This window comes from Phyllostomus hastatus, unplaced genomic scaffold, assembly GCF_019186645.2.
Source record: "Phyllostomus hastatus isolate PE091 unplaced genomic scaffold, TTU_PhHast_1.1 phas_scaffold_78, whole genome shotgun sequence".
Lineage (NCBI taxonomy): Eukaryota > Metazoa > Chordata > Mammalia > Chiroptera > Phyllostomidae > Phyllostomus > Phyllostomus hastatus.
Window position 1 is genome coordinate 48,001,096 of NW_025334041.1, and position 25,316 is coordinate 48,026,411.

A 25,316-nucleotide genomic window follows, 5' to 3' on the forward strand; every position below is an offset into this window, starting at 1 on the left:
CCTCTGGTGCACCCCCCCACCCAGAACCCGGCCTACACTCCAGGCATGTGCCCTGACTAGGAATCAAACCTGCAACCCTTTGGTTCACAGGCTGGCGCTCAATCCACTAAGCCACACCACCCAGGGCCTTTTTCCCATTTTTGAAATGAGCAAATTGAGGCACACAGAAGGTAAGTAATTTGCCCTAAGTTAATTAGATAGAACATGGTGAAGCCAAGATTAAATTTCAGTTTTGCTCCCTAGTACACACAATCAAGAAGTTCTGTGCCTAACTGAATGAACAGTCAATGAGAAAAGGCTTATAAAGAAAACTTAACCTGAAAGTTATAAACATACATGTTTAAGATGAGATTAAAAGAAAAAGGATACAACCAGGGTCTCCAAAGTACTTTTTGTCTCTTTATTCCTTGCTAAATATTTTTATACTTGATCTTAGCCAAAAGGCCAAGAAGCGATCCTTGCTAAGTATTTTTAAAAACTAGTGTGATATTCTATTTCTTGCTTTGGAAATTAATCCCATTTTGCATTGCTCATACCTTTAAGATGAAAGTTTCTTTGTAATATAACAATCAGTGCACTCTTTCTTTTAACTTCTTTATTAAGTTGGTTGCATAAAAGATATATACTCATACTGACAATTCTTGTCATGAATAAAATCAACAAAAATAAGGCAATAGCAAGATGTGCTTCACAAATAAACAATCAAGTGGTCAGAATAGGAAATCTGGCCCTGTACAACAAAAAGATTAAGAAGCAGAATGTGAATAAGCCCTGAATTCAGAATATACCTAAAGACACGAAAAGCACAAACTATGAAGATGAGCAGGTATAGGATAAACCTAAGTAGCCAATAAATACAAAGAAAAATCACCAACCTCAACAGCGATTAGATTAAAAAATATCAAAGGTTCTTGTTTATGATGCACAATTCCTTAATCATCCATTTGAGAAATCAGAATGAACATTAAGAAACATGAAATCTGAGTTGCATTTATTTTCACAATATCAATGCTAAATTCAAAATAGCAACTTCATTGAAACTAAGTGTCAAAATGTTCCAAAAGTAAAAGGCAATCTTAATTTTTTAAACTTATGAGTAGGGTCTGCAAAAAGAAGTGGGTTATTTTACCCTGCTTTCAAGGAGAACAGGTCTCATCCTGCACTTAAGTGGTATGAGTAACCAAGGACAGCAAACAAACATCACTAAGAATAATGCCCGTACATATCAAAGTATCTTGTTGAACCATGTTATTTCTTCTTATAAAGCAAGTCTATTATATTAAACATGCAGCATAATGGAAGCTTACATCTCATGTGACAGAATTACTAAATTAACTATAAATCTATTAGAAATTTTCAACCCCCACTCCCAAAACACTTTAGCATACCTATAAAGTACTGAAGGTCACTTAGAAAAACAGAAGTAAAATACATACACAGTCTCTGCAATTAAAAGCTTTCATAACACATAAACAATGTTCAGATATAAATTCTGAAATTCTGAACTAAATGTTTATTTCTAAATATGATTTATGTAATCAAGAGTTTCTTAACCAGATAGGTCATAGCTATATGATCTATACAAACTGACAGTAGTGTATATTCCAAATAGAGATTTTCTTCCTATTATAATATGATAATATAACTCTTTTCTGAATGAACATATACTTCAAGGCTTAAGGTGTAAACAACCTAGTGAAGAAATTAATGTTCATTTAAAAATGTATCACTTCATAATAGGCCCCTGAATTTTCAAATTTACAGGTGAGAATACATTTACATCTTAAATTTCTAGGAAAGGCACAGGCTTTATGTAAAAAAAGCAGCAAAATTTTAAACCCACCAATTTATTGAAAAAGTCATTACTTTTATTAGAAACAAATAATGTGTCTCAAGATGTTGGCAACAGGTCATAGTATAGATGTACATTTCATACAGTGTACTTCTCCCTGTAATTATATTCCGGAAGGAGGTGGAATACCTCCTTGGTTGTGGGAAGCAGAAGTATTTGATGGACTGTGTAAGCTTGTCTCCTTGTACACAAACCATGCATTTCCTCCCCAAAGTATCATATTCAGAAAGCCGAAAATCTAAGAAAGAGAACAATAAACATTAAGGTCTAATATCTTCTTAAAAATCATAGCCATCTTAGTTTTCCTTTAAATATTTAACATTTCCAGGCATTATGCCATTACTTCATTTAAAGTTTAAACTACATATGAAGTGGAATAAAAAGGGAAGACTTTACATTTCAATATCAAATTCAGATATATAATGACTTATTCCTAATGAAATAAAGCTAAATCTCTAAATCTGTAACATATAAAACCATGACTAGTGGTTTTATATTTCCTATTTCCCCACTTTACCCACCTATTACCTACCATCCTTTCTACTCCAACAACTGCAGCCAGAAGAGAAAAGGAGTCAGAAGAACTTTATTTCACATCTCACATTAGTCAACCTAAAAGAAATTAGTCCTCCCAGCTATAAATCTGACAAGATGCAAGTCTCAGAGATGAATAAACTGAAGCTACCTTATTTTCACAGTTTTTTCTAAATATAAGAAATGTAATATATTCTTATATTTATTTTAAAAAAATGAAGAGTGGGATAAGAAGCTTTAAACTATTATCTAGCTGGCCTTCTGAAGACCAAATGTTTTATTATCTCTTTGCATATTTGTATACAGAAAATTTCTGTAATTGTCCATCTCAGATATTATCAATAAATTTTTAAAAAGTGACTTTTCAATTACAAAGTTATAAAGCAAAAATTTGGCTAAATTGGTTTATAAGGCAGTGCTGATTTTACCCAAGACTTTCTGGAAAAGACATGAGACCTCCCTAAATATAATATAGTCTCTCCTTTAAATATTATATTTAATAATATATTTATCTGTGTTTTGGTAGAATAGAGGACTAAAGAATATATACATTTTTATAGAACTAACTTTTTAGGTCATTTAGGAAACCATAAAAATATTACTTTCATAGACTCAGAGCGAGTCCAATTAGAGAACGAGCTCTCAAGTCAGATGTGGTTCAAACCTTGGCTTGCCAACTTACTAGTTGTGTCTGCTTGGATGAAGTAATATGAGCTACATTTGTTTCCCAGCTGTAAAAATGAAGACAATAACACCACCTCCCACATTCCTCTTAGGACTGCTAGATAATTTAACATACGAGTCTAATGTTCTTAGTGTAATACCAGCATAGAGTACCTTTCAGGTAAAAGTATTATCTAGTCAATTTCAACGAAAAGAAAGACTCAATTATGATCTTATTCAAACCTGTTTCCTAATTTTAAAAGACTTTTCTTCATTGTTACGAAGACTATATAGTGACCAGGATTCTGACTGCTTAGTAAAAATAAAACCCAACACACCCAGAAATCATTAAAAGCTGTTATTTTCTTAAATTACTAGTAAGGTTTTTCAAATAAGTAAAATAAAATATTTTATAAATACTGCATACATACCACAGATACATTTAGGGATCCCATGCTAGTCACAGAGCCAAAATAACACGTCACTTTTTGACAGGGTTTGAGTTCCTGGACAATATTGTGACCAGTAGCTATTTTAATATCTGTAAGAGCTTTAGCCCAGGCTGAAGTGCTCACCAGCCACAAGAAAGTGGCAACAAGAGTAACAACAAAGTCCTAAAGTAAAAAGAAGTGTGAATTAATAATGAACAGTTAATTTAAAAATACTAAATCTAAATCTATAACGAAGGAAATGAAGTTACATTGAATCCCATGGTACTGAGAAATGGTCTTCATGATATACTTTATAGAAAAGGGCATAGTCAACATCATAAACATTGCTGTGTATTATCACTAGCTGAATCCTGAGCTGCAACATTAAATAAGACTCAATCATCGCTTTAGGAGTAAAAGATATTTACATTAGAAATCAAGGTTTCACATAGCCCTTACACAACCATACATGAACCACTCACTCCCATGCTCATACTTTAGGACCCTGCCATCACCAATAACTGTCCCTCACGTAATCTCTACTTCAGTAACCTCACTCCTCTTTCCCACTCCCTCCCTCTGGCACCCCAACCTCACAAGTACCTCTTGACCCCATCAAGACCTACAATCTGATCTTACCACTTATTCACTGTCTCTCAACTTCACATAAGCTCTCATTTCTCTCTTTAACTTATATTCTATTCTAAGGTCCTCCCTTACATCCCTTGCATATACTCTTTGCTCCCTTACCTTTCTCCTGCTTTTTCAGATTGTTCTGGCAAAACTAACTTCAGTTAAATTTAATTCTCTGTGATACATACAATGAAATGGTGAAAAGCACATATCCAGAAGGCTTGTCTGTTTGAATTCATGACCACAAAATTTTAAGAATGCTCATTATAATAAGAAAAGAACAAGAAAGAAATCTCTCTGAAAATACCTTACCCTAGTAATTTTCTACTGAAGTCTTTGCTACTTCTTACATTTCTAAAAATAAGACCGAAGCTTTTTAACATTTTGGATAGTTTTTAATTTTACTAACATGAACAAAGAAAAAAGTTATTTTTAATCTATTCTGTTGGAAAACTAGAATTTTGTCAACTAGTATTGTTACAAAGATCTAAAAGCCACTTTTTAAAATATGCATTTGTTATAAAGTATACGTTCCACCTTGTTTGGTCTTCCTTTAATGATCAAAGTGGGAATAATGTAAAATTTTTATCTTTTAATATTTCTACACTCAAGGCTATGAGTTTGTATACAACTGCAGCAAAACACTCTCCAAGCTCAGGAATGGGTTCTAGAGCTTATTGCAGAAGTGTTTTGTTCTTAAAATGAGTCTGATTAGTTTTTAACTACTTTTGCCAGCCAGCTCTTAGTTATTTATTTAGGATAAACACCAATGACCACTTATGAGATATAGAAACTGTGTTACATATATAGCTTGTCTACCTGGCCAAGACATTGAATAAAAATCTTGTGGTTAGACAACCAAAAACAATATGATTAATTACAAACATGGAAGGTATTTGCATTTTGCATTTGAACTCTCCACTGTTACTGGACTTCTTAAAAATGCAGATCAAAAAGAGAAGGACAGCCTGGCTGGCGTAGCTCAGTGGATTGAGCGCGGGCTGGGAACCAAAGTGTCCCAGGTTCGATTCCCAGCCAGGGTACATTCCTGGGTTGCAGGCCAGAACCCCCAGCAACCGCACATTGATGTTTCTCTCTCTCTCTCTCTATCTATCTCCCTTCCCTTGCCTCTCTTAAAAAATAAATAAATAAATAAATAAAATCTTAAAAAAAAAAAAAGAGAAGGACAGAAACACTACAGCTTAAATTTTTGCAACAAGGAAATCCTTTCCTTTTTGCTACTGTACTTTTGCGGCAGGTAGACACTGCCTTAAACACTTGCTAGAAATACAATGACTTTTGGAGAATTGATAAATAATGTATATGAGGTTACTATATGTTAAAAACGGTATCTCTGAACTAAAGTCCACAGCTTTGACTAATATATATCAAATCATCTTGATTTTCAGGTTTCTTCCTTCCAAATTCGTAATTTAAAATATGCCTTTTTTTTCCCCATCATGATTCTTCTCTTTAAACCTACTTTGCTGATGGCTTAAGGCATGACATTCTCAGACTTCAAAAACTTTTCTCAAAATGATGCACAAAGTAACCCTAGGGTGGGTGGGGGGGGCGGGAATGTGGGGCTCTGAAGATAGCCTTTGTCCTACTTATAACTCTAGTTAAGATGCATTCCTGGAGTTCCGCAGTTTACAATCTGCAGCTGCCTGTGGCAGCCCTGCTCCACCAATAACCAAGGATATGATTAATAAGTGAGTTTTAGGATTTGAGACAACTTATCTTCGTTTGATTTTGTTTTACTGTATTTCTGATTCTCATATGGCCTAGAGCCCTTAAGCCCCTGCTACTTAACACAGAAAAGTACTATATTTACTTAAAAAGGGAACTAAAGTTGATTTAAAATATCATAATTGAAAAGGTCTTAGAAACACCTTAGCAGAAGATTGAGAACTCTGCTAAAAACGTATATCCTCATTAACAAACAGTACTTTAAAATAAATGTCATATTTAGCTATATTTAAAAATTTGGGTATCTCAAGAAAACTTTTTACATTTATATGTTTAAATTAAAATGAGAATTCAAAATTTAATTTAGAAGCTGTAAATTTTAATTTAACTTAAAATTTGTTGAGATAATGACACAAGGCAAGAAATGTCTTCATTTAGAATTTAAGTTATAAAGAATTTTAACAAAATACCTGATCATCATAGTTTCTTTTTAGATAAGGCTTTAAAGTCCAGAAGTTAGAGATTCCTAATATATAATTTTTGTTGATTAAGCATTGCAAATAGGTAATGCCTAATTTTTTTGAAAGGCACTTAACAACCAAGAGATATTTTATGAAAGCATTAGGTTTAAGAATCTCTTCTCAGACATAAGAAATAAAATAAATATGGATGAAAAAAGATTGTTTAACTCCTTACTTACCATTTGTACTCTTATGATCCAGGCAGCAAAAATTAAAAAATAAGTAAATAAATAAAACCTGTTATCTTGTTTGATAATTTGCTTCATAAATAACTAGAGATGACCAGTAACACCTCTGTTCTCCTTTCAAGTCAGTAACCCTAAAACTGCCTTTGTACTTATTTTCCTGTAGTGGAGGTCAGGCTTAAACCCATAGATTACTTCTCAATAATAATCCTCAACCAATAATCCAGGGAAGATTCTACCAACTAAATATTAGAGATTATTTGAAGCCAAGAAAGGTGCTAGGACTTCAAATCCAAATCCTTGTTGCCATCTAAAGTCTCCAAATTAGCTCATGAATGCCACTAATGACAAATTCTATAATTCTTATAGAATTATTTGGATCAGGTTTTCAATTAAGAAATTTAGACCAGGAGTCAGCAAACTTTTCCTGAAAAAATGCCAGACAGTGAATACTTTTGAGCTGTATTACAACTACCTAACTTTGCCACTGTAGCATGAAAGCAATCATAGACAGTATGTAAATGATGGAATGTGGCTGTGTTCCAAAAAAAAAAACATTAAAAAAAAAAAAAGCAAAAACATTAGGACCTTGTTGGATAGCTCAGTTGCTTAGAGCATCTTCCCAATATGTCAAGGCTGCAAATTCAGTCCCCAGTCAGGATACACACAAGAATCAACCAATGAATACATAAATAAGTGGAACAAGAAATCGATGTCTCTCCCCGCCCCACCCCCTTCTAAAATCAATAAATAAAATATTAAAACAATAACAAAAATGAATTAGATTTGACTTGTGGGCAGTAGTCTGCTGAATTCCTAACTATTAACCTCAATAAGACATTGTAGAGGCATAATGTGGGTCTTTGAGAAGAGAGAAAAAAAGTAGAATTAGTAACACAGTTATGAGACTACTAGTATGGATAGCAATTCTACTTATTTTCTCTGCTGCTTACAACTTAGTATGCTCTATCACATATTTGAATTTTCCCCAAGTGAAAACCATCTAGTCTCCAAATTAGCTCATGAATGCCACTAATGCTGAATTCTATAATTCTTAGAGAATTATCTGGATCACATTTTAAATTAAGAAATTTAGACCAGAAGTACAGAAAAAGCACTGCAAACATACTAAAAAAAAATTGACTTAAACATGACAATAGGAGAAAGCTGAGGGCAAATAGGTCAAAATATGTTGAACTAGTTTATGCCAAGAATTTTTATTTCCAGCGTACGGACATCTGAATTTACTTCAAGTATAATGTATATTTATCTTATACAAATTACTTTTGTATAAAGAGAAAGTAATTACTTACAATCATAGGAAGTTTTCGATTATCCCGATACATGTTTATGTAACCAACATAGACCAGAAGAGCAGCAATGCAGTACAGGAAAATAAAGACTGCGAACGTAACATAGAACTGTGCAGAAGAAGAGTAATCTCCAAGAAGGACATAATTTTTCCAATCTATATCACACACATTTACCCTTGAAGGTGCCTGAAATGATGCTTGATTCAACCTATTAAAAAGGTTCAAATAAGTTTATGAATTACCTGGACTTTCCCAACACAGATAGAAATATGCAGACACAGTATTGAAATGATATTTCAAAAAGTACTCCCCTAATACAGGGTGGGGCAAAGGGAGGTCTCCAGTTGTTTTCATGGAAAATAATACAATAATTAATAAACAACAATACAAGAATAAACTGTGTTTCATGTACTCACAACTGTAAACCTACTTTTGTCCCACCCTGTGTATCAAAAACATTTTCCTTTTGAAAAAAAATTAAAATATTTAAGTAAATTGAAATGTTCATAAATCATACATAAATTATAAATTATACCTGGTAATTGATTTGTGATAGGTTGAATACAGACAGAATTTAAATACTTATACAAACCCAGATGCTATCTTCCTGCAATAAAATTTTAGCAGATTAAGAGGGCTAATACAAAATAATTTACAATTTGAGACATGATATTCTAGAAGACAGTGTCTATATGACTAGCCAATGAGTCATGAGAGCCAATTATAATAATTCACATTTTAACCCTGGATTTAATTACTCACTAACTTCACACTGTCTTTTCATTTTCCCTATCTATAAATCACAAGAGCACTTATTGCTAAAGATGCAGTAACAGTTCCTTGTATAGGAAGTTTATAAGAGAAGGGTTGGGAAATGGAGAGGCAATAATACTAAGCATTTACTAACATATCTTTAATGTAAGATTTCATTTAATCATCAAAAAAACCTTAAAAGGTAATTTTCAATATATTGGACAGAAAAATTGAGTCCTAGAAGGTCCAGGAAGTAGTTTGTAAGTGAAGGAAGCTTTATACCCTGGCTTAATTAAACACAGGACATAATCAATAAACTGTTCAATGAATACTAAAGTCAAACAGAAGAATTCACAAAAACACAATATTCAGTTTAATTTGAGAGTAAGAAAATAAAGTTTTATGCTAGTAAAAGAAGCAAAAGAAGTCACTTCACATAAATAAATCTATGTCCTAAAACTACATCAAGAACACTATTATTTGGGAGTGGCAAACACATGAGAAATCTGGAGTTTTTGTAAGCTGTGTTTGCTTTCACATCATGGTTTTTCACACTATGGAGATAGGGCAGTTTCTGTTTCGTTTTTTCACTTCTAGTCTGCTGTGGAATGATAGAATAAAAACTTCAAATAATAGTTTCTAAATGCTTACTCCTGTTTTCTATACTTATTTCACCATAGACCAGGAAAATAGTTTACAGACAGGCACTGGTCTATGTACCACAGAGTTTGAGTAGCAATGATCACTATTTACAAATGAGAATGCAATTTAAAACTTTCTATCCCCAAGATTAATTGCTGGAAATCTTAATGAGTCAATATGAATGTAAAGAGTTGTTAAACCATACAAACAAACAAACAACTCACCTGAATGGATAAGCAAAAGTAGCTGTAACTGTTTTATTCTCAGGATCTTTAGGACATTTCACTAGAATTTCTGTTTTGCCCTTATAACCTCCACAGGTGGCAAAAGCAAAGATAGCAGAAATCTAATCAAAGTAAGACAAATGAAAGGGGGGGGGGGAGAAGAAGCATTATTACACCCAAAACATGGGTCATTAAAACTTAAATTATTATTAAAAACTGGCTCACTAACATTATAGAATACATATTACAGAAAATACAGAAATTCTTAATATAAATGCAAAGGTAGATGGTAAAAATATTTAAAAATTTACTTGCAACTCTCAACAAATGTGATTTTATCATCCCCTGAATTAATATAGAAATTAGTATACCAGCCCACATAAAAATTCATTTGCTCCCACACCACATGTACCTACTAAATATTAGTATAAAATTCAGAGGAAGTCTTATTAGTATCAAAATCAAAATGAATAAATTGGAGATATTTTTATTTATAATAAAAAGGCAGCTATAAAACCAAGAGACTGTATGCCAAAAAGGGATGCTATTTCATGAGCATATGAGGTCTCATTGTGGGTATCCCATATCTCAAAAAGCAGCTGGAGATTTGTTTCTGTAATCATGACACACACACACACACACACACACACACACACACACACACACACACACAAGTAATGATGCTCTCTCAAATGCCATCCATAACATAAAAAAATTGAAAGCATTCTAAATGTTGACAGGGAACCAGATAAATTATAATTCACTCATACAATGAAACATTGTAGTCATTAACATGTTAGCAAATAGCTAAAGATACAGAAAAATGTTCATTACATATAAAGTTTGTTTAAACAATGCATTGTGTGTGTCCACATCTCTGCATTTACACGCAACAAAAACTAGAAAGGTTATGTATCAAAATTTTAACAGTGGTAACTTCTGAACAGAAGCTAAAAGATAATTCCTTTTTCTATTGTATCTTCTAAATTTTCTACAAAACAAAAAACAAAACACACCACAAGAAACCCAGATATGATATAGTGACCAAGATATCAATCTTTCAGCAAATGCTGATGGTTCTATTTGAAAATATACTTGGGCTCCAGCTGGGTGGCTCAGTTGGTTGGAGTATCATCATGTACACCAAAAGGTTGTGAACTCGATTCCTGGTCAGGGCACATACCTAGGTTGCAGGTTTGATTATGGGTTGGGGTGCCTATGCGAGGCAACTGATCAATGCTTTTCTCTCCCCCACCCTCTCTAATATCAGTAAAACATATCTTTGGGTGAGGGTTTTTAAAAAAAGTTCTTATTTATTTTTAGAAGGAGGGGAAGGGAGGGAGAAAGGGGGAGGAAAACATCAATGTGAGAGAAACATCAATCAGCTGCCTCTAGTACATGCCCCAACTAGGGGCTAAACCTGCAACCCAGGCATGCGCCCTGACCGGGAATCAAACCAATTACCTGTCACTTTGCAGGACAGACATCCAACCAACTGAGCCATACCAGTCAGGGCTCCTTGGGTGAGGATTAAAAACAAAAACAAACAAAACCAAATATATATATATATGGAATCAGATCACTTCTTACCACCACCATCACAACATCCTGTTCTCAACCACTATTGCCTCTTGCCTAAATTATACATTAAAAGCCTTCTAAATTGATCCTGCTTCTGTTCTTGCCACTGCTTCCGTCTATTATCAATATATCAGCCAGAGTAATTTTTTAAAATATAAGACACAAAATCTTACCCTCTGCTCAAAACTCTCCAATACCTTCTGAGTTGTCTCTGAATAAAAAACAAAGTTCAAAAATCGTCTACAAGACCCATTCCTCCCTTAATATTTCTGACCTTGTGTTGCTACCTTTCCCCTGCCAAACCTCTTTATATAAAATGGTCTTCTTACTATTCCTTAAAGATGTAGGATAAACTCTTCCTCCAGAGCCTTTGTAATGGCTATTCTCTCTGTCTGGAGCCCACCCTTACCTGTTGCCAAATGCAGTCAGAAAATATTACATGGAAAATTCCATAAATAAACAATTCATACCTTTTAAATTACATGCCATTCTAAGTACTGTGATGAAATCTCGTGCCATCACACTCTGCCTGGGATGTGCATAATTCTCTCTGTTCAGGGTATCCTCACTGTATCTGCTACCTATCCATGGGTCACCTATTAGCCTAACTGGTTTTCAGATTCTGGTATTACAGTAAGACAGTGTTCAAGTAACACTTATTTTAGTTAACAATGGCCCCAAAGCTCAAGAGTGGTGATGCTGGCAATCTGAATGTTGAAAAGAATCCTTAAAGTACTTGTAACACATGGTCAGAAGATCAATAGCCTCAGATTACACATCACAATGACTACGTCTTTCACCTCACTTCATTTCTCACCTCATTTCATTTCTCACATATACAGTGCGTCTCACATCATTACAAGAAAATGGTGAGTACAGTCCAATAATACATTTTGAGAGAGACCACATTCACATAACTTTCATTATAGCATATTGTTGTAACTGTTCTATAGTTGTTAATCTCTTACTATGCCTAACTTATAAATTAAACCTTATCAAAGGTAAGTATGTATAAGAAAAAAATACCTTATCTGTGCCTAATTTATAAATTAAACCTTATTATAGATATGTACATATAAGAAAACATACCATATGTAAGGTTTGATGCTATCCATGCTTTCAGGCATCCATCCACTGGGGGTCTTTGACCATATTCCTGGCAGATAAGGGGGGACTACAGTACATGGTTCACTTCCTACTTCACAGCTCACTCTTACGATATGACCTTGTCAGAGAGGCCTTTTCCTAACCACACTTTATTAAATAAATGTCCCCAACTCCATACTGCCTATTACTTTTATGCTGCTCTATTTTTCCTTCATTGTAACTACCACTGCCTGAAAGTACTTAAAATTATTTGTCTGTTTTTCCTCTTTGAATTTGTAAATTCAAAGAGGGCAGGGACTTTGCTTTGCTCAAGGTCACAGATGTCCAGCAAATTCATTCAGTGCAGATCTGATATCAAAGCCTATTCTGTTAAACAGAGGTATAATGCCTTCCATGGGTCCAGGGCCTTGAATCCAGCCATAATCATGTTATATACCTATCAAGGGATTCCCACCCCCCTCAAGAAGAAGAAATATAAGAAATGGAATCTGGTTATAGATATAAACAGTCTGAGGTAATGTCCAGCACACAGTTGGGAGTCTTCAGTTAAAAGTTACTAGGTAAAGATAGAAGAATGATTACTCTCTGGGCGTAACTGAGCATACATACACAGAGTGAAAACAGAAGGTCAGGAAATAAGTCAGGGGCATGTGCTCACACTTAGGATTAGAAAAAAAAAGAAACATACAAATTAAACCAATGGAACAGGAGAGGTCAGAAACAGACTTGTGTGCATGGACAAATTATATCTAACAGAGCTGGCACTGCAGACAGATCACTGAGGAAAGGAGTGCAGGACTTTGACTGCAACCTCATGGGAGACGCTGAGCCAGAACCACTCAACTAAGCTGCTCCTATATTACTGACCCACAGAAATGGTGAGATAAATGTCTATTATTTTAAATGCTAAGTGTGAGGTAATTTGCTATGTAGCAATAGATATTTAACGCAAAGAAGGACTGTTCAATAAATGATCCCGATGGACTAGATACTTAAATGTAAAGTCTTTAAAATTTTTAAAGACAATATAAAATATCTGTGACCACAGAGAAGGAAAGAATCTCTTAAGATTAAACAAAAGAAAACAAAACATTATGGTTAAAGTTTGATAAACCCAATTACAGAAAGCATTTTTTTTTTTACATCAAAAGTCAGCTTTTGAACGTAAAACAAGTTACAAACTAGGTAAAGGTATTTGCAATAATGTCACAACAGATTAGTGTCTACTTAGATCTAAAAGAAATTTGCTCATGTGTACTACAGCACATGCCTAAGAATGTTTATGTGACATTGTTTATAATATCAAAATATGGGGAAAGGGGAAGCAATAGGAAAATGAATAAAATATGGTAGTATACACTTCCAATGGGAAGTTATATAGCAACAAAGATATATGAACTACAGCTGCTCACTTCAACATAGATGAATCATAGAAACCAAATGCTCAGGGAAAAATGTTACAGACAACAGAGTATGATGCCACTCTTTTAAAAGCTCTGTTTACTTGTCCTCATCACTCCCACCACTATTTTTGTTCAGGCCCTCATCATTTTTCACTGGGACTAACCCAAAAGACTCCTCCTCTCATTTCTCATCTCATTCTTATTACCATTCATCTTCTATAGTGTGTGCTCAAAAGCTGCAGTGTCTCTAGTAAGGTCGTCACAAGCTACATGTGGCTATAAACAGTCTGAATTGAGATGGCTGTAAATGTAAAATATACAATGGATTACACAGATTTAGCATACAAAAAGTAAAACACCTCAATGATATTTGTTTATACTGATTAGTTATTGAAACAATATTTTGGATATACTGGGTTTAGTAAAATATATAATTAAAATTAATCTCACCTGTTTCTTTTCACTTTTTTAGTGTGAATAGTAGAACACTTAAAATACTACGTAGCTTGCATTTGTAGTTTGCATTGTGTCTCTATTGGGCAGAGCTCCTTTAGTGATGTCATACTGATCTGAAGTAAAAATGTAGTCATGCCATCCCCCTGTTTAAAGGGATTTCCTCAGTGACTTTCCAGACCTAATTTAAGAAAAGGAAAAGAAAAGCCCCAACTTCTTGATTTGGTATAAGAAGTATGGCTGAGGTAGCCTCAACTCTATCTTTCCAGATTTATGTACACTATACTCCCTGGCAGGTACTGTACACTGTCACACTGTACTACTTATTATTCCTGAAACACACAATGTGTTTATGTCTTGGGTGTATATGTTTCTTCTGTCAGGAACTGTCCCACCCGCTTTCTCTACCTGGCTTATCCTTTAAGATGCTACCCAATTTCGTGTGGTAGAACTATTTGTCTTTTTGGCCTGCCATAGACTTGGGTCATTCATTCTACCATAAGCATTTCTCTAGTGTATCTTGCTTTGTAAAAGAAAAACCAACTCCAACACAAAAAGAACACAAACTAGTCTCCCACTTAATACAAAAATCAGTAACTAAATGACATACTGTACTACAGCTTTTTTTTTTTTCTCGAACTATCTTTATTTTTCTCTTGACAGACTGTCTTATCTTTGCACTTGGTCTTACACAGGATTTTTGGTGCCTCCCTGGCAGAACGCCTGGCACATGTAAAATGCACATTAAAAAACTGTTTAATTAAAGAAAAAGATCAACTTCCAATGATCTACAAATAAAATCATATTTTAAGTCTTATGTAACCATCATTTTGAAGGTGCCTCTTTGTTAGGAGGACAGATGTCACATTTGAATTCAGGTTTTTATCTTATGGAAAAAAAGGACGAGGTACACACTTTTTACTATATGGAGGACAAAACAACCTGAGGGTAAATTATCCAACTATCTAACCTCTCCCATTCTATTTTTATTTAGATTTGAAGAGCTATACTGGGTGAAACTTGGCCTGCAAAATATATTTATGTAATCTTTCCAGTATTCGTAAGAAATGTGAATTTGTTGTCATTATTTTAATATCAGCACACTGTACAGAAAAAAATGGATATCCTGCTTTTCCTGGCTGTAGGGAAACTTAAGACATGGCAACATCAGACTCACAGTCCAATAAAGCAAGTCAGGTCATGTGCTCCCCAGATTATCACACCCTTCTCTAGTGTCTCAATAATTGTCAAGATGTATGTTGGGGTTTACATGGAATCAATTAACTTATACTGTTGTTTTCTGTCTGAGCAGCTTGTTTCACTCATTTGTATGCTTCATGAGGGTGGTTCTTATGAGCACTTCAGTGTCTACTAATCTAAAATGAAGAGCAATGCTATGCTAATTTGTATATCTTTGCCACCTACGAAATTCATTTTCCATCTGGCTCTATCCCATGAAGACTAAAACTGCTGACATGAAATTAATTCTTCCTGTACAGAACAGTAAGAATCCAGGACAAGATGACAACAAACTTCTCTTCAGGTCAAAAAGGTTCTATATTCATTATGACAGCCTCAAGTCATCAGAGAAACAATTCTACTTACCTCTCTGCCCAGTAAACCTATACCAGCAACATGACAGTTCTCTCACTAATTTAGAGATCTGTAACTTCGGAGTTAATATTATAGCCTGATTCTCTAGAAGACTACTCTCCAAAAGACTACAGTACTAAGTGGTGTACAAGAAGAAAATATTTGACCTACTTATGTCTACTTTTAGATTTACACAAGGAATTAAAGTTTTATTAATATATCACTGAAACCCATGCTGGGGCTGTATGTCAAAGTCACATGTTAACACAGTATGTTGGGTGTCCTGAAAGTATGGAGAGTCCCACAACGTAAGGACAGACAGTGATATCTTCATCTATTCTTTCACTTTCAGTGTTCATGTATTACAATATGAATGTACCTGGCCAAGTGCCTTTATGGAATAAATTATCTAGTTTAAAAAAGCCTTCACAAGATAAACTGATGGCTTAAAAATATCTTCAGAAACTAAACTAATAATACAAAAACTCATGTCCAAAAGAGAAAACAGAAGCATTAATACCTTATGTGAGCTATATTCACCAGTCACATTACAAGGTGAAAACAGACTCCACTTAATCAGATCACAATAAGGGGGGGTTGGGGGGGATCAGATAAGTATCTGAAGTACAGATTTAAAAATATGAATGAAATTTACCTCGACTATTTCATATGCCTTAAGATACTCACATGGTAAAATATGCATCTAATCTGTAGATGCATTTTGGGGCTCTGTGCATGAAATAAATTTTAATGTCTGTAAATCTATTAACTGATAGGGATTCATGATAAAAAAGAAAAGTTTGATGATTCCTAGTATTTTCAATGAGTTATTTATCCTACAGTCAGAGCCCCAATCCTTGCACCTATTCCTGGACATTGCTCCACACACTAAGGGTTCTACTGAGGAACATTAGTACTCATCTAATTTTTGAGTGTCTTTTGTATGTTTCTATTTGCAGGATCCTCACTGCTATTTGCTTTCATCATTAATCTGATTATCATCTACTTAAATTTCTTTCTGTCCAAGAGTTAGTTTAGGAAAATGATATTATAGTTTAAGAAAATGAAATGTATAATTGAAATCTCCAGAAATAGACCTAGAAGTATATTGTATATATAAGTGTTTAGAGCAAAGCCAAATATATGCTTTTACTAAAACAAATGATCATTTAGTATTTAAAATGAACTATCACAGCATGTTTGCCTTAACTATCAATAAGATTAGAGCCTAGAGCCAAGGTATTTATTTTTAATGAGTCAAAGTCTGAAGGATTTACAGAAGATATTCATTTTTAAAAACATTTTGTTATTGATGCTGGTATTTTAGTTTACTTCCACTGAGCACTGAACAAAGAAATCAGTTACAAAGTTTTATCCTTCTACTATCTCCCTGTTTGTGAAATACAATCACAGAAAGTTCTAAACAGACTGTTAGTATAGTTCTATAACCCTTAGGAATCTGGAGCAGGAGAAATAAACCTGAGCTCCCGATGAAATAAACAGTGAGAAGTTTTTTGTTAACTCTTATTACATGTTGAAAACATCTTTATGTCACCTTTTTTCTTAAACATCTGTTAACCTGAGTATGAAAACAGAAATCTCTGGACAATCAAAATATACTTATTTTAAAATCATTTCAGATTGCTCTATTATTTTTATGTCTTTTGGAGTGAATCACTATCCTCACTGCTGACTTGGCTGGCTGTCTTGAGGTGAGCCTGTCATTTCAAAGAAAGCTAGTAGTATTTGTTGCCACTGATATAATTTGAGTTTTAGGTGAAAATAGTTTTCTTCATGTGTTTTAGGATATTTTAGAATGTAGGCTCAACTTGAGAGAGTTTGCTATTGTCCCCTTTTCTTTCCCTGTCTAGTGGTTTCATAGTCATCTCTCTGTCTGGTAGTTTTATGGTTGTTTCTACCTGGCCTTCTGAGCCTGTCAGCCCACAAATAGCACATGTTAGAATGAAGCCCCCCCGCCTCCCCCCACTACAAGAGAATATTTGCCATCACAAATCCAGACCCTAAACTGGCAAGTGGACTGATTCAGGTCTCTGTTTCCAGGCTGTATCTCTTTCCCAAGTACTCAGCTCTATTAAGGTTTATTTTCCAGAGCTGGGAAACAGTCCTCTTTCCACCCATATTTTCTGTTCCACTTCTGGTCCCCAATGACACTTACCTTGTATGACAACACCAATCTCAGTTGTCTGTGGACCCCTGGAAGTACCCAAGACCCTTGTAGGAAATACATGAGGTCAAAAATATTTTCACTATATTACCAACATATTATTTGCCTTCTACACTGTGTTGACACTTGCACTGACTTAAGCAAAGGCACTGGTGGGTAAAAAAACGGCTGGGCTTTGGTAACAATCAGCAAAACCATCAAACTGTTATGCATTTGCAGTTTAAAAAAAGTCAGTTTCACTTACAAATGCTTTTGATGAAACAGTAAAAATTATTATTTTACAAAATCATGACATTTGACTCCTCTTTAATATTCTCTAATGAAATAGGATATACAAATACTTTCACTGCACACCAAAATACAATGGCTGCCTCCAGGGAAAGTATTTAAACAACTGAATTGTATGCTGAACTAACATTTTACCTGGAAAGAGTAAGTAATAGGCAAAATACAGTTATTCAGACTTGGATATATGGCAGATATTTTTCTAAAAAATGAATGAAGTGACATTTTAACTTCAAGGAAAACTGGCAGGATGTGTTGCCAATGATGTGATTCAAGCTTTCGAGTGATTTGCCTCTCGTGTGCCCCCAACTGGGGACCTAGCCCACAACCCAGGCATGTGCCCTGACTGGGAATTGAACTGGCAACCATTTGGTGTGCAGGCCATCACTAAGTCCACTGAGTCTCACCAGCCAGGGCCATGATTGTTATTTTAAAATAAATAAATGTTTTTAAATGTATCAGCTTAAATTCCTAACATGTTAAATACTGATTGATATAACCCACCTAAACAAAAGCTCCTTCAGGTCCGCAACATTTAAGAACATAAAGGACTTCCAAGATCAGTGTTTGAGAAGCACTGTATGGAAGCTTCACTCTGCTATAATAGGCTGCTATTGTATGTGTTTGTGTGTTCTGAACATAGTGACAACACATGTATTTTGTCTCTGAAAATTCGATCCAATTTACCCCATGAGTTCACACTGTAAATACTGAGTGGGTTCCAGGTGGTAAAAACAGAGAGCAAAGGCATGAGTCAATAGGTCTATTTACAAGCTTGAAGTGTAGAAAATCCTGGTGGGCGCAAAATGCTATATGAAATCCTTTCTCCCTTTCCATAATAGGGGAGGGAAATGAACACAAATAGCAGTGTTAAGACAAAGGCAAATTTCCTAAAAAGTAGTCGGTGTTATATACAGATAGCCTAAAAATGTAAGTTAAGCAAACTGATGAGACAAGCATCATTTTATATATGCCCCCAACCCCACTCTGCAATACAAACAGTTTATATTTTCTGGGGTGCTCCTCTGTGCCATATTGTAAACCACAAAATTAGAATAAAACATGGTTCCTGTTTGCAAAAATCTTATAGTCTACTTGGGATGACTAAACTTTGAATATTTTATATAAACTATTACGTATTTCTGGAAGTTTGTGGTTTAAAGAAATTGATATATGTAATGCTCAAAATGTTGCAAGTTTTCTTATGGTTTTTCACACTAATATTCCTGGATAATAATTTATCCCAAAGTAATGTTTTTAAAGGCATAAGTATAAAATCAGAAAAAACCTTCAAACTTGATAAATTAACCAAGAAGATACTACTTATTTTAACTCCTAAAATCGTATTATTAAACATGCTTCTAACAAACAAGAAAAAAATTTACTCCAGATACCTTGTTTTTTAAACTTTAATTTTTTGGTCATCATTTCAATCATTTATTAAAAGACCAATTAGAAACACAAAGGTAAATTATTAAAATAACTAACCACAGATTGTTAAGAATCCTGGATGTTGTAACATTCATGGGATACTAGGTAAATTAGTTAATTTCTCTATAAACTTCAATAACATGGGGATAACAATCCTCATTAAGTTGTCAGAGGATTAGATGAAAAAATACAGGTAAAGTCCTAGCACATGTATTGTACTCAAGAAATAAATCGTAATAGTGAGAATAAAGTTGACCAACACCGACAAAAATATTCAAAGATGGTTAGTAATTCCAACATTCAAGTTCTTTAGTCTGTGATTCCGTATGCACTCCTCAAACAGTAGTATCCCTTCTCTAATTTTGTGTGTATGGAATTACAAAAGCATATTACTTGGATTCCTTAAGGGCTAAAACATCTGTTCAGTGTCTACCCTATGCAAGAATAGCATCAAAAAAGGCCAGTGTTCAATATTAAAAGAAGATATCACTTTAATGAAAAACTTTGATCTAAATAGTAGGGATAACTAAGTATAACCAAATTAAAATTCATGACAGAAATATTAAAACTTTAAAAGCTACTTTGATAAAATTAATTTTTGACAATTACTTCCTTGTTTAACTCCTACACATGTGGCCTCTATTATTTTTTTTTTAATCCTCACCTGAGGATATGTTTATTATTTTAGAGATAGAGGAAAGGAGGGAGCAGAAGGGAGGGAGAGGGATAGAGACAAAGACTGAGATATCGATGTGATGGTTGCCTCCCATACATGCCAGATCTGTGATAGAACCTGCAACCTTTTGGTGTACAGGACCTGGCCTCAACCTACTGAGCCACCCAGACAGGGTGGGGCATCTATTCTTACCTATATTTTATATTGTCATTAAGACAGGCTGCTCAAGGCAGGAAAACATGTTGGAAGACAAATGGAAAGCATACAATATGCCATTTCTAAAGTTTAAAGTATCTAATAGAGAACAGCGATCTTGAAGGATCAGGAAATATGTATGTCACTCATATAGGGCTCAATTCTATCCACCCTCTGGGTCTAGTCTTTTAGAAACACAGTGTCTCAGTTTTGGAAAAAACCAAGAACTGTTCAAGTGCATTATCATTATTCACATATTTATATATCCATTCAATCACTGCAACAGTCCTGTATTGATAGTCCCATATAAATGTAACAAAAATTCAACTTTTACTGAATTACACAAAGAGAACTAAGGCAATGCCACTGCCAAGCACTGTAGCTAGGAGCCAGGGGTACATAAAAAAATATATAAATAAGAAAAACTTAAATTATATATATCTTTATACATAAATAATATAGTAGCTACAGTTTAGAAACAAAGTGAAGATTCATCTGCTTCACCAACTATATTTTTATTCTGCCAATAAGTATTTACTGAGCATCTTGCCTTCATGTCTATGAGACATTCAGATTTGTAATCCCTGAAAGGTACATACTATCAGGTTACATATTAGTCTAACATCATCTAGAACCTTGCTAGCAATAAGTTGATTTGAAGAATTATTCTTTTAGTTATATGGTAAGCAACCTTTATCTAGATTTTAGATTTGTTTCCAAACTTATTTACTGATTATTTTTAGAGGTAACCCTGCACCCAACATAACCCAATCAATGACTTATGAAACTTTGAAAAAAAAATCCTAATCCAAGGGCATGCTTATTGATTTTAGAGAGAGAAAAGGGGAGAGGGAGGGAGGGAGGGAGGGGGAGAGAGGGGGAGAGAGAGAGGGAGAGAGGGAGAGAGGGGGAGAGAGAGAGGGAGAGAGGGAGAGAGGGGGAGAGAGAGAGAGAGAAACATCGATGCCAGAGCAAAGCAGCCATTGGTTGCCTCTCACATGTGCCTGGACTGGGCTGAACTTGCAACCTAGGCATGTGTTCTGACTAGGAATTGAACCCAAAACCTTCTACTTCACAGACAATACAACAACCAACTGAACCACATTGGCCAGGGCTGAAACTTGAATAGTTCACGCAAAACACATTTAAAATCTCTACAGCCCTGGCTGGCATGGCTCAGTTGATTGAGCACTGGACTGGGGAGCAAAGGGTTGAGGGCCAGGTCCCCAGTTGGGGGCACACAAGAAGAAACTACACATTGATGTTTCTCTCCCTCTTTTCCCCTCCCTTCCCCTCTTTCTAAAAATAAATAAAATCTTTAAAAACAAACTCTACAATGGGCCTTTTCCCTCTAGAACCTTGTTTTATCATTCATTCCCCTCTCTGCCTGTTTTTAACCTCCAATAATTCTATTCCCAAGTCTCTTCTCTATAGTGGACAAACCCATTCAGTCTTTCCCATCTTTAAGATGGGTTACCACCAAATTTCTCCCATCTTCAGTCAAATAGTGGTTTATTCTGTCTTCACTTTCTTAACATACATCTGTTCAGCCTACTACCATTTTGGTTTCTGATTTTATTGAAACGGCTCTTCCTAAAACCATCAATAGCCTCTTGAGTAACAATACCAAGGGTATGTTTTAGCCCTTATTGTAGTTAACTTCTCTACTATACCTGATAATGTTGAGCACTCTTTTCTTAAAATTTTAATATTAATGCCACGATGTTTTCTCCCCATCTTCCAAACCATTTCTTTCCTCCTTTGCTGGCAGATATTTGTTGAATGTCCAGCTCATATTAATCTTTTAAAACCTAGGTCAATATATCTGTCTATATAGTACCTCCACTTCTATGATCTAAAGAGATGACAAACTTAATACATCCAAAACCTTATTTATCTTCCACCAAAAATTTGCTTCTTTTTCTTAGTGATCTATCTTGGATACTGCTGCCACTACTAAGCCAAGTGAGAAATACGGCAGTCATCTTAGATTCCTGCCCTTTCTTTACCCTCCAGATATGTTCTAATTTTACATTCCTTTTCTCAATTCCCACTACAATTAATTTTAGGCCTCATAATTTCTCAAGCAACAGGTTTCCCTTTCAAGTATGACCTTTTCAATTCCCTACACTGCTGGCAAAATGAGAATTTCTAAAAGGCAAATGTAATCGTATCGTTAACTTGTTTAAAATTCTTAAATGAGTGAGTCTCCATCCTATGGTAGGAATTCTGGGTTTGAATGGAAGCTATCCAATAAACTACCAAAAATTATGTACCCTGCACAAACACATTTTCCTAAGGAAAAGGCCTGGAGGGTTAAGAACCATTGGCAGATTAAAAAAACTCCACAAACTCTCCTGCAAGCCCTTTGAAACCTTTCAGAATCATTTCAAACCATACCCTCCCTCCCAGTCAATATTGCAGGCAACCCCAAATATTTAAGTTCTCAAACAGAGCTATACTGCTTCAACTTTTCACACCACTGAAAATAAGATTCCCTTTGTCTGGAAAGTCACTCCCCAGTGAACAAGTACTCATCCTTCAAGTGCTATTTCATCTGTGAAATTCTCCCTGGTTCCTCTAGGCAGTTGATTTCTCCTCCCTTTTACTTACTACATCTTGACTGTACATTTATTATAGTACTTATCATATGGCATTTTCATGTTTGTTTGCACATCTTAACAGTTCATGAGGAGACAATGTTTTATTCATGTTTGTGTGCTAGTGCTTAGCACAGCACCTGTATATAACACATACTCAAATATTTGTTGAATAAACACTCACTACACCATTAACAATGAATAATCTTCTCATAAAAGGTTCTCCTGTGTGATAAGCAGTTCAAAATAACACTAGCATTTCCTTAAAAAGCTTTAAAAAGGATATTATTCAAAACACATTAGACTATAATCACTAACAAATTTACTGCTCTTTTGAAAATACTAAGACAAAAGTCAAGTCTACATCTTAATAAAGACAAATAATATAAGCACAATATAAACGACTGCCTCTTTGTGCAAATGAAAATTTAAATTATAAATTTAACTATAATCCTCAATACAACTGACTAGCTTAGTTAAATGTGATTTTTCTCCTGCAATTTAAAATTTTTATATATTCAATTAATAATTTATATTTAAATCTGGACCTAGGTTTACAGAACCCTAAGTGTATACAATTATGTTTCTTTAAAATAGATATTTGTGTGAAATTAGCACGATTTCAGTTTTCAGAAAACACCACGTGAAACCTTGGGGAAAAGGTAGGTAGGAAATCAGATTGAGTACCCATTAAATAGAGAATCTGAGTTTCTGTGTTATTTTAAAGAAACATCCTGGGTAGGTTATTTAAAACAGGAAATCGAAAGTTCTTACTCTTCACCACTCTATCACTAAAATACAGGGTTAAAGAATTAAATGTAAATTTTGCTCACTACACGCTGGATACATGCCAGCTGCCTACTAACGAACGCCTGAAAATCAGCACTAAAATATGTATGAGGCCATGCAGTCTGAAGAATATCCGCAGTGCCTGGTCTATTTCCTAACTCTCCCAAGTGACTTGATCATTGTCAAGGCCGAATTAATAAGTCTCCTTTGATGTTAATGATTGAGTGTTCTCAGGAAAGGACTAAAAGCTGACTACAGGCTGTTGCTTGGAAATACTTAAAACAAACAGTGATGGCGATTCCTAGCATGTGTTGAAGTGAATCAGGCTGACAAGACGCGTTTTGTTAAAAGACCTTTCCACCCCCCGCTCCTCGCGTCTCCCGCTACCATCTCCACCAGCTTCCTTGACACACTGATTATTTTTATCCATTTTTAACTTGGAGCCAATCTTTAAAACAAATTAATCAGAGGGTGCTCGTCAAATCACTTCGACAAGGCACAACTACAAAAGCTTTCGAGGGAGCAGCCTCTCCTCAAGTCAGCACCGGACAGAAAGGCACGGGCCGGCCCTTTCCTCAGGAGGCGCAGAGGCAGAGCCGCCCGGGGCACGACTCCCGCCCGCCGGGTTTCGGTTAGACTGCAACAGGAAGTTTTCTCTTCCCTTGCGGCAAACAGGGAAGCCAAAGAGAAATTTGAACTCCCACTTCCTCGGGGGCACCCAGAGGTGAGCTTCAGTGTGGGAGGGCGGCTCCGCACGGGACACAGGCCGCCTAGGGGCTACTGATTCAACGCCTACTGCGGCGTCCCCGCCCCGCAAGGGCCCAGGCCGCGGCCTCTCGCGTCCTCCCCGCCCATCCAGTCCCGTCCGGTCCCGGGGATGGCGGAGACTTCTGGGCCAGCTCGAGCAGGGCCGCGCCCCCGCTCCCGGGGCTCCCCGCCTCCTCCCCGAGGGCGCCGGCCGGCGTGGAGCGGATGCGGCTACACTCACCCACTCGAGGACCTTGATGAAGCCGAGCGGCTCCTTGAGCGGGTTGAGGTTGAGCTGGAAGGAGGACATCCTCTGAAGGAAGGAGGGAGAGACAATCAGGACTGCAGGGCGGAGGAGGAGGGGACCAACGAGACGGAGCGGGTCGGCGGCAAGGAAGGGCAGGCGGGGGCGGGCTCCGGGAGGCGGGCCCAGGAGGCCGCGGGGCGGGGCGGGACAGAGGCGGTTGAGCCACTGGCCTAGGCACTGGGGCGGAGACTGAAAGGGGCGGTGGCGGTACGCGGGGGATGGACAGCGGCTGAGAAGGGGAAGAACCTCCCAATGCCGCACCTGGCGCAGCCGGCTGATCCGCTGGCGAACCAAATACTTGTTGGACGCCATGCTGTGTGTGCCGCGCCCCCTAGCTTGAAATTCGACCTCCTGCGCGCCCTCTTCTCCGCGCAGGCGCGCACCCATCCCCGCGTCTGCGCAGCTTGGGCGGCTTCCGCACACAGAGCTCTATCTTCATTGGGCTCCCACCTTGCAGAACAATCGTCTTACACCCGTTTCTTTTCCGAGTTCCCAACATTTTAATGGATTAACAAAATGTTGGT

At 36.0% G+C, this 25,316-nt stretch overlaps 1 protein-coding gene across 1 annotated transcript; it reads right to left on the reverse strand.

Moving 5' to 3' along the window:
• Positions 1–580: 580 nt before the first annotated feature.
• Positions 581–24,892, reverse strand: SYPL1 (synaptophysin like 1). The gene is made up of 5 exons (XM_045828342.1): positions 24,727–24,892; positions 9,441–9,562; positions 7,822–8,029; positions 3,481–3,663; positions 581–2,090 (listed from the first exon to the last, which is right to left on the reverse strand). Exons 1-5 carry the CDS (start codon positions 24,793–24,795, stop codon positions 1,956–1,958), a joined length of 717 nt encoding a protein of 238 aa, XP_045684298.1. The 5' UTR covers positions 24,796–24,892; the 3' UTR covers positions 581–1,955.
• Positions 24,893–25,316: the final 424 nt, after the last annotated feature.